This window comes from Phyllobates terribilis, unplaced genomic scaffold, assembly GCF_046119375.1.
Source record: "Phyllobates terribilis strain yellow unplaced genomic scaffold, ASM4611937v1 Scaffold_1__5_contigs__length_1240528914, whole genome shotgun sequence".
Classification (NCBI taxonomy): domain Eukaryota; kingdom Metazoa; phylum Chordata; class Amphibia; order Anura; family Dendrobatidae; genus Phyllobates; species Phyllobates terribilis.
In genome coordinates this window covers 431235218-431247960 of record NW_027362761.1, presented here as the reverse complement: position 1 = coordinate 431247960, position 12743 = coordinate 431235218, and the positions used below count along the sequence as shown (strand labels likewise).

The following is a 12743-nucleotide window of genomic DNA, read 5'->3' as shown; positions in this document are numbered from 1 at the left end:
TGTCCTCCTGAAGCTCTGCAATCCAACTGTGGTATGAGGTTTCACAGAGCTGCTAGAGACAGGAGACTACCTGAAGGGAGGGGATTTCCTCACAATCTGGTGAGGAAGGAGAAAGGAAAGTAAAAGAGATGTGCCTGTCAGGCCTATTGTATGTGACGGAGGGTTAAACATTGACAGGTTTTTCTATGTATCTTTAGAATTAATTTCTAGGTTTCCTGTTTCTTGTATGATGGAAACGCATACAGTGAGAAAAATAATTATTTGATAAACTGCCGATTTTGCAAGTTTTCCCACCTACAAAGAATGGAGAGGTCTGTAATTTTTATCGTCTACTAAATTAAACCTGCACAAGGCTGGGATTTGTTACTGAAAGTGGATCAGTCACCCTAATATACTCATCTATTTGAGGAAAGCTTATTGCAAGGACTGATCTGTTCTATTGCCCCAAAATGTACCAAAACTATTGTAGTGCTTGTCTTATCAGAATGATGCTAGAATATAGAGGGGTCCGTGATAATTCACAAGGGGTGTGCTCCTTCTATCTCCTCCCACCCCTCTGATGCTGGCTGCTGTGTTTGCAGATGTGTGTGTCTGAGGCCAAGTCATATTTAGCAGTCTGTTCCTCTTTACACTTAAAAAAGTGGAAACCCTTGAGAAAGATCTGTAACCAGTTTTCACAATCTGTAGTCTGCAAACTGCATACTTGGAACAGTGACTTCCCAGAATGTGGTGAGTTTTCTCAGGTTGTCCACATGAACAAAACTGTGTGAATGGCCTCATTGACTTATGGGTTCTTGTAATTAATTTAAAATGGACAGCAACAGACATTAAAGTGGAGTGCACATTGAAGATGGTTTGCACAGTTTCACGTCTATCACTTAAATTGATCACACAATCTATTGTGTTTTGGGTCCCTTCGATTTCATGTGTAGGAGGAGAAAAATGGGGTAAGCATTTAATTTTAACTGATCAATCATTTTTTTTTTCCAAAGGATTGTGCTCAGTAAACTACATACACTTTCAGGTGGGCGACATAACACTGATTAAAATGATACCTTGGTTGAAGAAATCCGTCCTGTGGTTCTTGTGTAATCTTTCAGTTTGGAGATAATGATATGCTCGTGCTTCGGGGCAGCCTGTGGAGGGCGCTTTGTCTGGTGCTCTGCTTACATATTCATCTGTATGCTCTTACGACAGTTCACTGTGCCTTTACTGACCTGCCTCCTATTTTACATAATGCATCTATTAGTGCGGGGCTAGGTAAAATAGGAGACAGGGCCGTGAAAGCGCAGTGAGCTGTCGTAAGAGCATACAGAGCACCAGATGGAGTGACCCCCCCCCCACAGGCCGCCCCGGAGCACGAGCATCTCATTATATCCAAACTGAAAGTAAAGATTACTCAAGAACCACAGAACGGATTTCATCAACCAAGGTATCATTTTAATTAGTGTAATGTCGTCCACCTGACAGTGTATGTCGTTTACTGAGCGCAATCCTGCTAGCAGGGGCTGTTTAAGTGAACTGTAGAAATTGATAACTGTTGGCCGAATGGTTCAGCATATCGTTCATGCCGACAGCCATCTCTTACAACCCCCCCTACATCGGAGCCCCTGCTCTGCCGAGCACTCCTGTATCACCTGTGAGAGAGCTGCTGTCAGACTCCTCTGCTGTCTGTTCATGTGTATGGGGGAGTCTTAAGAATTGGCTATTTGGCCGACAGGTGGTTGAGGTCCTAAGGTGTATGTCATGCTTTGTGTAACTTGAGGTGCTTAGAACTTCCTTTTTTTTTAGCCTGATTGTATAATTAGTAATATTGCGTCATATAAGTATTAAACACTGTGAAATACTTCTCCTATGTGTAAAGCCTTTCTAGTTGTATAACTTTTTCACTATGATGTTTCATTTTCTTTCAGAAATTCGGGCATGTGCTGACCAAAAGATATTTCTCCAGTCAAGACCAGACCATCTAAGTGCCTTAGTGAAGATGGGGTTTGGCATGGATCTTAAGTTTTCACATGAGGCTTTACTAAAGCTTCAAGACTGGGAGCTGCGTCTCCTGGAAACTGTGAAAAAATTCATGGCTTTGAGAATTAAAAGTGACAAAGATTATGCCTCTACTCTGCAAAATCTGTGCAACCAAGTGGATAAGGAAAGTGCTCCTCAGCTTGATTACATCAGCAGTGTATCCAAGGTAAGAGTAAAAGTGGCCATACATGGTTGCTACCCGTCTGACCAAGGCCTGCTGTTCCCGCCGTCTGCTTGGCTCAGCCAAGCCTGCATAATTGTAAAATCCAAACGCCGACGCTTCTTTACACCAACATCTGCCATTTTGGAAGAAGCGGGACACATTTATGCACATTGGGTAGTCGGCGACTTCTGTTGACGTTATCGTGGCTGTGGCATGGCTTTCATAGTTATCTCCGCTTACTTCTTTAGAGTCACATGGGGTCCAGGTTTTGTGATTTTATTACACACAAAATAGAAAGAATTGTACAATTTCTTACCAGAAATGCTCCAGAAATTACTTAAATTTATGGATGTTTTTCACTTGTCTTGCAATTCCAATAGATGGATGCCCTTGTGCATGAAATTTTCAGATCTTAGTTTCCCATGTGATAAGATGATTCTATGTACATTAAGGAGGAGGTGATGTGGGTGGGCAGACGTCATGCTGCCACCTACTATTCATTTCTCTTCAGACGTAACGTTTGGCGAAGTACAGGTCATCCTAAAGAGATAGCTGAGTATGTCGTCCTGCAGACAATGCTCCATGGGAGAAAAATCTGCAGAATAAGATAGGATAAGCTTGGTCATGTTGCCAGGCTCAATAAAGGATTAGACATAGACTTATAGGTCTCCTACATGGTTTTTGCAAGATGATGTTTTTTTTTCTGTAAAAAGGCTAATACATTCAAAAGAGGAAAGCGAAAAATAGTGTAACTTGTATCATGTGAACATACCTCCTAAATATTAGTTAGTCAGAGATGCACTGTCATTTTAGTCTGTCAAATATTCAGTCGAGATCTGCTGCTGTGTATGAGCTAAAAACATTTTCATCATGGTTTTTGTTTGTCAAACTTTTTTTACATTTATTTTTACTTTATTAGCAATCTCGATAGTAGTAGAAAAAATATGATCAATGTATTCTTGCATGTCCCTATATATAGATCCGAAATCTGTCTGTGCATGCTGCATCCACCTCTGCCATAGAAATTGCTTTGACATTATCGGTGACCTTTCAGGTTTCCCATGCAACCACCTAAATGCAGAATTGGGGGCTCTGAGATCCCTATGCCCTGATGGGATGTATGGACAGAAGTTGTGTTCATGACCCAAACTTTTAAGTGAATAAGTACTCTGCTGTGTTTGTGAATGGAAACTACGAAAACCATCCATATTAAAACCAACAGTAAGCAAAAAAATCGTAAAACTTATTGGTGAATCAGAATTTTAAAGAGGTTCTTAATTCATGATATTGATGCTACCCGATACCCAAATATATCAGCGAATATGAGCTCTGGTGCCTGATGGATTCAAGCATTGAATGGAACAGCACTGTGAAACTCTGTACAGAGGCCTCTGCTGTGTACTGCAGGTCATCTCCTATTGAAGAGAATAGGAGTTGATCTGCAGGTCCCAGAAGCGGCCACTACACACTGAACAAGGCTACGCAGTGCAGCTCTATTCAGTGTTGGGCTTCTGCTAGATCAGAAATTAGCTGATCAGTAGGGGAAAGCTGGGTGTCAGACCACCAACAATCTATTGAGGACCTATCCTACAGATGGCACAAAAAATGTGTCTGTAGCACTGATGGCAACACAGGCCAATGAATTATCAAGGAGTCCACTCGGTGAAGAAATATCCCAGAACAAGGATCACTCTTACCAGGGAGTTTCCAAAAGTAGAAAAAAAATCTTGAGGGTATGTGAAGACCATCCGGAGATGGCTGCGGCCCCGAGGTTGCGGAGAAATCGCCTCCGGCCTCTGCTTATTATGCAAATGAGCACCGGCCTATTTTTTTTTTTTTCCCTCACATGCAGACTTTCCTCATAGAGATTAGGTCTATGAGGAAAGGCCGCATGCGGACCCGCAGGAGAAATTGGCATGCTGCGTTCTGGAAAGATGCATGTCAATTTCCGCGGGTGTGCCGCAGACGCATAGTGGGCATGGGATTTGTATAAATCCCATCCACTATGCTGTAATATCTGGCCGCTGCGGATTGCACACAGCGCACTTGCGCTGCGTCCAGTCAGCAGTGAACACTGTTCGTGTGCACATACCCTTATTCCTCCATACACATAAAGACAGCAACATTTTGACCAGTATATTCTTTGTCATGCTATTCTAAGGATGGGTTATGAACATATGTGCAGGGAACCCCTTTAAGTGCTCTTATTCATTTTCCTTGAGCTCCTGTAATTACTGTATTGGTAACTTTTTGGGATTTCTTCTTAATTTATAGTCATGGCTGCACATGGTCCACCAGACAGAACAGCTGAGTAAGATCATGAAGAGTCATGCAGAAGAGCTGAATGCGGGACCCCTCCACCGCCTGAACATCATGATCAAGGACAAGCAGCAAGTAAAGAAGAGCTACAACAGCATTCACCAGCAGATCGAGGCCGAGCTGTACAAGGTAAGTTCCATTGTACATCTGCATTAACAGTGTTCTTCCTTTTATTACCAGTCAGTTATTTTCTAGTTTATATAAAGCATGTGATAATATGGGATAAATGAGAAAAGGTGTTAAGTTAAGCCTGTAAGGTGCACGTAGAACAGGAGTGGTGGTGAATTAGCAGATTTTGTAATCCATTGGTTATTTTTTAATGTCTCTAGAAATTTATGAGAATGTGAATAGCAGGGTAGTGACCTTCCTGGAAGCCTTCTGCTGTCCATTGTCTGCGTCTGCAAAGATATTCAGGTTTCCTTATTAAATGAGGAACTGAATAAAAACCAAAACTATAAATATACAACTTGATTTGTTAATAATCTTGCTGAATATTTCTACTGTCAGCACTATGTAGATTCCCAGCAAGGTCACCAGATGCATTTCTGGGCTGTGGTGGCATGGGCATTTATAGAGCTAGGTTCCCACGTGGGTCCCCGCTCTCCTGTCTGACCAGCTTTCCTGCATAAAGTGTCTGACCACATGGGTCTTTTCATTAAGAGCTTGTTCAGGTAGCTTTTTTCTTAATGGATTTTGCACGAAAACTGCATATTTCACATCAGAACCGATGCACAAAATGGTTTTAATATCAACCCCACTGTTTTCAGTAGAAAATGGGTTTCTGTTTATATGGCTGCAATTTTTCTGCAGTCAGAATCCAAAACTGAGAGTCTATCAGTGTTCAAGCGAAGTATAGATGCTAGGTGCACCCTTGGCGTGGTCAAACATTAAGGCTACTGTGGAGACATGTGGGGGTCAGTGGGTGCTCTCGTCCGCTTTATAAAGACCGCATTTTACTGTGGCAAAATACTACTCAGACAACACAGGGTGAGGGTAAAACAGTGTGACAAGAATTTATTGAACCATGAACAGACAATAACATATAGAATAGTCCCAGCAAATATCCAAGATGGTGCAAATTACAGAGTCTGACCCTTCCGCTCACTTGCCGGGATTAGAGCAGCTGCGACTTTGGGGTTTTCAAGGCTGACTGCCCCCACCAGTGGCACCCTGCTTTTGATGGGCACCCACAGAGAGGAGGTAGCGACATCTTAGGAAGCTGACAGTCAATTGAGGTACATGACCAGGTGACCAGGGGGGTCCCAATCTGACTTCCCCAAACATCTTCATGGGGCCAGGTGACCTGATCCCACCCTGGCTTCCCCACCCCAAACGCCTCGATGGGTCCAGTGATGGTCAATGGAGCAGATCTGTATTCTTCCAGCTAGGGCCGTGGTCCCTTAGGCTGGCATCCTGTAGAATGTCAATTCTGTGTCCCTCTTGATGGAACCATGGTGTCCTGGCTGCTGTTCTGTATAGTCTCTGCAGATTGATATAGATCCATTTTATACTGTAGGGTTTTGGTCTGTGGTAGATGCTGGTTCACATACAGGATTCAGTTTGTTGTTTCAAAACAGGCAGGTTTATTAAGACTGCATAAACTGCTCAGCATAAGCAAACAAAAAGACAGCATTTCCAATATAATGGAAAAATAGAAAATAAACAGTCTATACTGTATGGCGGGATCGCCCGCTCCGGTCAGTGTCCTTCAATAAAACTCCCTGGAGGTTTCCACACATACACTGAATGACACACTAGGTCTCCATTTTATCTGCCAAACCACGGCCATGGGATGGGGATATGTGAGCAGCTAGTCCCACCCATCTTTGACTGCTCATAAAACCTGTCCCTGATACGTCCTGTTAACTCTCAAAGCAATATACGTGAGTTGACCTTACATCACCGAAGCTGCCAACCTTGATGATGCACATCTCTCCTCAAGGACCTGTCTGGCAGCCAGCTTAAGGCCCCGTCACACTTAGCGACGCTGCAACGATCCCGACAACTATACGACCTGTCAGGGATCGTTGCTGCGTCGCTATGTGGTCGCTGGTGAGCTGTGAAACAGGCAGGCTCACCAACGATCAGGGGAGCAGCGACATCGTGGAAAGAATCTTTCCACGATGTCCTGCTCCTGGTTACCAGCCTGCTGAAGCAGGAGCAGGCTGCTGAAGCAGGAGCAGGCTGGTAACCATGGTAAACATTGAGTTACTAGGGGCACACGCGCACCTAGTAACCTGTTGTTTATCATGGTTACCACTCTGCTACAGTGAGCGGGAGGTTACCGCTCACTTTAGCAGGCTTGTAACCATGATAAACAGCGGGTTACTAGGTGCGCGTGTGCCCCTAGTAACCCGATGTTTACCATAGTTACCAGCCTGATCGCTGCTTCCGCTGGTCACATACAGCGATGTGTGCTGACCGGCGGGAGAGCAACGACCAAAAAATGGTCCAGGACACTTTGCAGCGATCAGCGACCTCACAGCAGGGGCCTGATCGTTGCAAAGTGTCACACATAGCGACATCGCTGGTGAGGTCGCTGGTGAGTCACCAAAACCGTGACACAGCAGCGATCTCGCTAGCGATCTCGCTATGTGAGACGGGGGCTTTACAATACCCATATCTATGGTTCAGGTCAGGGCCGGCTCCAGGTTTTTCTGGGCCCTGGGCGAAAGAGTCTCAGTGGGCCCCTTTAACACATACCACGATTCATGATGCAGAGATACGGCGGAGAAATATATATATATTACAATGCAAAGATTTCACTTCTTACATTACATGAGTGATATCTATTGTAAATTCCACAATAGCTCAGAAACCGGTGAATCGCTCCACACAGAATACTGGCCCCCATATAAGGCTCCATACGGAATACTGGCCCCCCATATAACGCTTCATACGGAATACTGGCCCCCATATAAGGCCCCATACGGAATACTGGTCCCCATATAAGGCTCCATGCGGAATACTGACCCCCATATAAGGCTCCATACGGAATACTGGCCCCCATATAAGGCTCCATACAGAATACTGGCCCCCATATAAGGCTCCATACGGAATACTGGCCCCCATATAAGGCTCCAATACGGAATACTGGCCTCCATATAAGGCTCCATACGGAATACTGGCCCCCATATAAGGCTCCATACAGAATACTGGCCCCCATATAACGCTCCATACAGGATACTGGTCCCCTTATAAAGCTCCATACCGGATACTGGCCCCCATATAACGCTCCATACAGGATACTGGTCCCCTTATAAAACTCCATACAGGATACTGGCCCCCATATAACGCTCCATACAGGATACCGGTCCCCTTATAACGCTCAATACAGGATACTGGCCCCCATATAATGCTGCATGCAGGCTGTTACCCCCCACATAATGCCCCATACAGGCTGTCCCCCCCCTTATAATGCTCCATGCAGACTGTTACCCCCCACATAATGCCCCATACAGCCCCCCCCCTTTTAATGCTCCATGCAGGCTGTTACCCCCCACATAATGCCCCATACAGGCTGCCCCCCCCCCCTTATAATGCTCCATGCAGGCTGTTCCCCCCCCCCACATAATGCACTATGCAGGCTGCCCCCCCCTTTATGATGCCCCATGCAGGCTGTTCCCCACCTTATAATGCCCCATGCAGGATGTCCCCCCCTCTTTTTATAATGCTCCATGGAGGATGTCACCCCCCCCCCTTCTCTTTATACTGCCCCATGCCTCCATACATTAAAAAAAAAAAATCAAATACTCCCCTCCCTTCTCCTCACCTGCTACCTGCTGCCCGCTGCTCGGGTCCGAACTCCAGCGTTGTCAGCGTCTTCCCGCTCAGCGCTCCCTGTGACGGCTCAGGGGAGGGCGCGGTGTAAAGACGTCACCGCGCCCTCTGACCTGAGATGTCACAGGGAGCGCAGAGCAGGAAGACAGCGGATCTGCGGAGGTACGGGGAGAGGTAAGTATCCGCCTGCCGGGGGCCAGAGCAAGCGGCGGAGAAGGGCGGGTGCTGACACTACTCTCCTCCGCCCATAGCCCGGCGGGGTGCGCGACCGCCAGTGGGCCCCTCTGCCTGCTCAGGGCCCCGGCATTTGCCCGGGTGCGCCGGGTGCTGACGCCGGCCCTGGTTCAGGCCATCATCCACAGGTCAGAGGAAAGGTGGGATAAGGTCAACTCTCATTGTTAGAGTATTTACTCATCTGCATAATTTATCCTTTACGGTTTGCAAGTCAACAAACTACATAGAATTATACATTGGGTAATCAACATATTAGCAAACATCGATTGTTCAATGACCCTGTGTCCCTGTTTCCCCAAGATAGCAGACAATAAGTTACAATAAAAGTTAACTCGAGGCTCATGTGAACAATGGTTTATGTCTCTTGACCTACTGAAGAAAAATATGTCTCGCCTAATTAAGATTGAATGCTGTGTTGTCACAGCTAAGTTTCCATGATGAGATTTTTGTGATTTTTTTTGACTTTTCAGAATTTCTGCACCTATTATTTGAATTGGGTGATTAATGCTTTTTCATTGCGTTTTTGTGTGTTTTTTAGTATGCCATTTATCGCGTTTTTGGATCTGCAGTTTTTGTCTCTTTTTGGTGTGTCATGCTTTATATAAAGCTGCTTTGTTTTTGACACTTCCTAGTATTCTGCTTTGACAACTTTATTGATACACCTAGGTGCGGATTACATGTGTTTTTGATGCTTTCCGCCGCGGAAGCACACTAAAAACGTATGTGCGTTTTCTACCTGCGGATTTTTCGCAGTTAATTTCAAGTCTATGGGTAAAATCGGCACAGAAAACTCAGTGTTCCCACAAGAGAAATGGACATGCTGTGGATTTGAAACCCACACCGCAGATGAGTTTACGCTGAGTAAAATGAAAACACAGTGGGTATGAGAATAAATACTCTGCTGCCTGGGCTGTTTTGTCTCTAGCGTTCTGCCAGTAGTAAATTTAGTATTTTAAATCCCATTCACATGATTATGAAAGAAGCCTAGATGAACGTGCCACTAAACTTACAATCCCCACATTTGTCATATTTCTGTCCTGCATGTTTGCCCTTCAGCTGATGGGAATTACTGTGTACTGTTGATAATCTGTGTTGCTCCGCATTGCAGTCTGTGGAAGAAATCCCAGTTTCTGCTGCAGATTTCAGGAGCCGATTTACCTGGAGGATGTGTGACTATACCAAGAGGCAGTGAAGCATGCTTTGTATGCTTGGTATTCATCGCTGTTACTTTTTTTATGCAGTTTTGCCAAAGCAAATTTCATGTTAAAGACCCATCAGTGATGTCTGATTGAGGCCTAACACTTCCTGACTGGTGTAACAAAAGTCCTCTTTCACTTTTACTTCTGTATTTGAACTTTGCAAAATCTAAATACTTTGGATGATTGTTCACTAATGTTTGAGGTCGCATTGCTCATGGGGAAGGAATGATCTATTTTGGCCACTAATAAGGATTTCGCTAATTGTCTCAGTGGACACATGAAGTCTACTTTTAACCATTGCTCTACTGTTTCATTACAATTTGCTTCTATTCTGTAATTCAGAATACAATTGTGGCAATAATTTTGGCAATTAGTAGTAGTTTCACAATGAGAGAGATGCTAGGATGTGTTTTAGATGTTTGCTACTCCTTGCCCCTCAGAGTACTGCTGGCCTTTAGACTGTTTTCCATGTCAAAGAGATACCTCAGAAATAGTGATGAGCGAGCACTAAAATGCTCGGGTGCTCGAAGCTTGGGTCAAGCACATTGGAATCCTCGGGTGCTCGACCCGAGTAACGAGCTCAATGTAAGTCTATGGGAAACTCGAGCATTTTTCTGGCAGTCCCCCCCGGTGGTCTGCAGAAGGTCAAAAATTGCCCAAATCGATGGGAACAGTGCTCAATTAAACGTCAGGCAGGCAGAATATATAGGTAGACAGGCAGGCAGGGTATATAGAAGGGTGCATGAAAAACATAGCAGAGCACTTGGAACACACTAGTGCCCTCCGATTTTCATGCACCCGTCTTTTTAAAAAAGCCGTCCGGCAATTCATCAGCGGCATACACCGGTACCCGACAATTTAGAACAGAAAGAATAGAGCATCACACACAGATTAAATAGATAGATAGAAACATGTCAGTCACATATCTAATAAGTACAGTGACAGTGTTGGTTACTGTACTTGTCATTTAGTGTTAAAATAAAGGATTTATTAAAAAAAAAATTGGCATGGGATCCCCCCTAATTTTAGTCTCTAGCGGAGGTTAAGCAGACGGCTGGGGCAGATGTTTGAAGCCTGGGAAGGGGGTAATACCCACGGAGCTTCCCAGTCTACTAATATCAGCCCCCAGCTGAATACCTAGCCTTTACTAGCTATTAAAATGGGGCACACAAAAAAAAATGACATGTGGTCCCCCTATTTTAATAGCTAGCAAAGGCTAGGCAGACAGCTGGGGGCTGATATTAATAGCCCAGGAAGGGTGCCATGAATATTGGCCCCCTCCCAAGCTACAAACACCAGCCGTCAGCCGCCCCAGAAATGGCGCATCCATAATACAAATTCTAACAGTCTATTCAGTAGGACTATCAGCTGTGTATCCACCTGACTTCTGCACAACACAACTGATGGTCCCAACCCCATTTATAATGCAAGATATCCCACTTATTAAACCTGACAGGGCACACCTGTGAAGTGAAAACCATTTCCGGTGACTACCTCTTGAAGCTCATCAAGAGAATGCCAAGAGTGTGCAAAGCAGTCATCAAAGCAAAAGGTGGCTACTTTGAAGAACCTAGAATATAAGACATATTTTCAGTTGTTTCACACTTTTTTGTTAAGTATATAATTCCACATGTGTTAATTCATAGTTTTGATGCCTTCAGTGTGAATGTACAATTTTCATAGTCAAGAAAATACAGAAAAATCTTTAACTGAGAAGGTGTGTCCAAACTTTTGGTCTGTACTGTATACACTGTGTTCCAAATTATTATGCAAATAATATTTTCTCTGCTGTGCATAATAATTTGGAACATGCATTTTGAGTATTTTATTTTTTTTTTAATTATACTGTTATCATAGGCAGTTTTTACAAAAACCTTTCAGTTGTACTCTAATAGTTATTTGACTGGAAAATTACAATGACTGCAATTCATATAGGTAATTTGGGAAAATCTGAGAAAATATTATTTGCATAATAATTTGGAACACAGTGTATATACATATTCATATATATAGTCTATAGACTGCGCATGCGCGACGCGCAGTTTGGCTCCAGACAGAAGAATGCATGGAGCCATTACAGGTAAGAGTGTATGGCGCCGCATACCGCGATCTCCGGCGCCATACTTACCTGACCGGGAGGAGCGTTGCCGCTGCGCCTCTCTTCTGGCCGGGGGCGGAGTGAAGGCGTCGGAATCTGCGCATGCGCATAGCGCTATTCGCCACCATTTTACTGAAGACACATTTGCAGTGTGTCTTTAGCAAAATGGCGCCGGACAGTTCTGTGCTTCGGCGCCGCACTCCTCGCCCGTTCTCCAGCAGAACATGACACAGCAGCGCTGGAGCACAGGGAAGAAAGGTGAGTATAAGTGTTTATTTTTTTTTTGTATGTGTGCAGAGGATACCATGCATACCAGGATTAGGGGGTGAGGGGGCCACACATAGCAGGATTGGGGGATGAGGGGTACCATGCATACCAGGATTAGGGGATGAGGGGTATCATGCATACCAGGATTGGGGGGTGAGGTGGCCACACATACCAGGATTGGGGGGTGAGGTGGCCACACATACCAGGATTGGGGGATGAGGGGGTTATGCATACCAGGATTGGGGGATGAGGGGTGCCATGCATACCAGGATTGGGGGAAGAGGAGTGCCATGCATACCAGGATTTGGGGAAGAGGGACGCCATGCATACCAGGATTGAGCCGTGAGGGGTGCCATGCATACCAGGATTGGGGGATAAGCGGTACCATGCATACCAGGATTGGGGGTGATAAAGGGTACCATGCATACCAGGATTGGGGGATGAGGGTTACCATGGATACCAGGATTGGGGGGATTAGGGGTACCATGCATACCAGGATTGGGGGGATGAGGGGTACCATGCATACCAGGATTGGGGGATGAGGGGTACCATGCATACCAGGATTGGGGGATGAGGGGTGCCATGCAAACCAGGATGAGGGGCGCCATGCATGCCAGGATTGGGGATGAGGGGTACCATGCATGCCAGGATTGGGGAT

General features: G+C 45.1%; 1 protein-coding gene across 2 annotated transcripts in view; it reads left to right on the top strand.

Moving 5' to 3' along the window:
- The window catches only part of FER (FER tyrosine kinase), a 340421-nt gene that overhangs the window by 54411 nt on the left and 273267 nt on the right, over positions 1-12743 (top strand). For both annotated transcript variants that reach the window (XM_073677555.1, XM_073677564.1), the window contains exons 4-5: positions 1914-2191; positions 4463-4636. In XM_073677555.1, the coding sequence (XP_073533656.1) occupies positions 1985-2191; positions 4463-4636 (381 nt within the window). In that variant the 5' untranslated portion in view covers positions 1914-1984. The remainder of the gene's footprint in view (positions 1-1913; positions 2192-4462; positions 4637-12743) is intronic.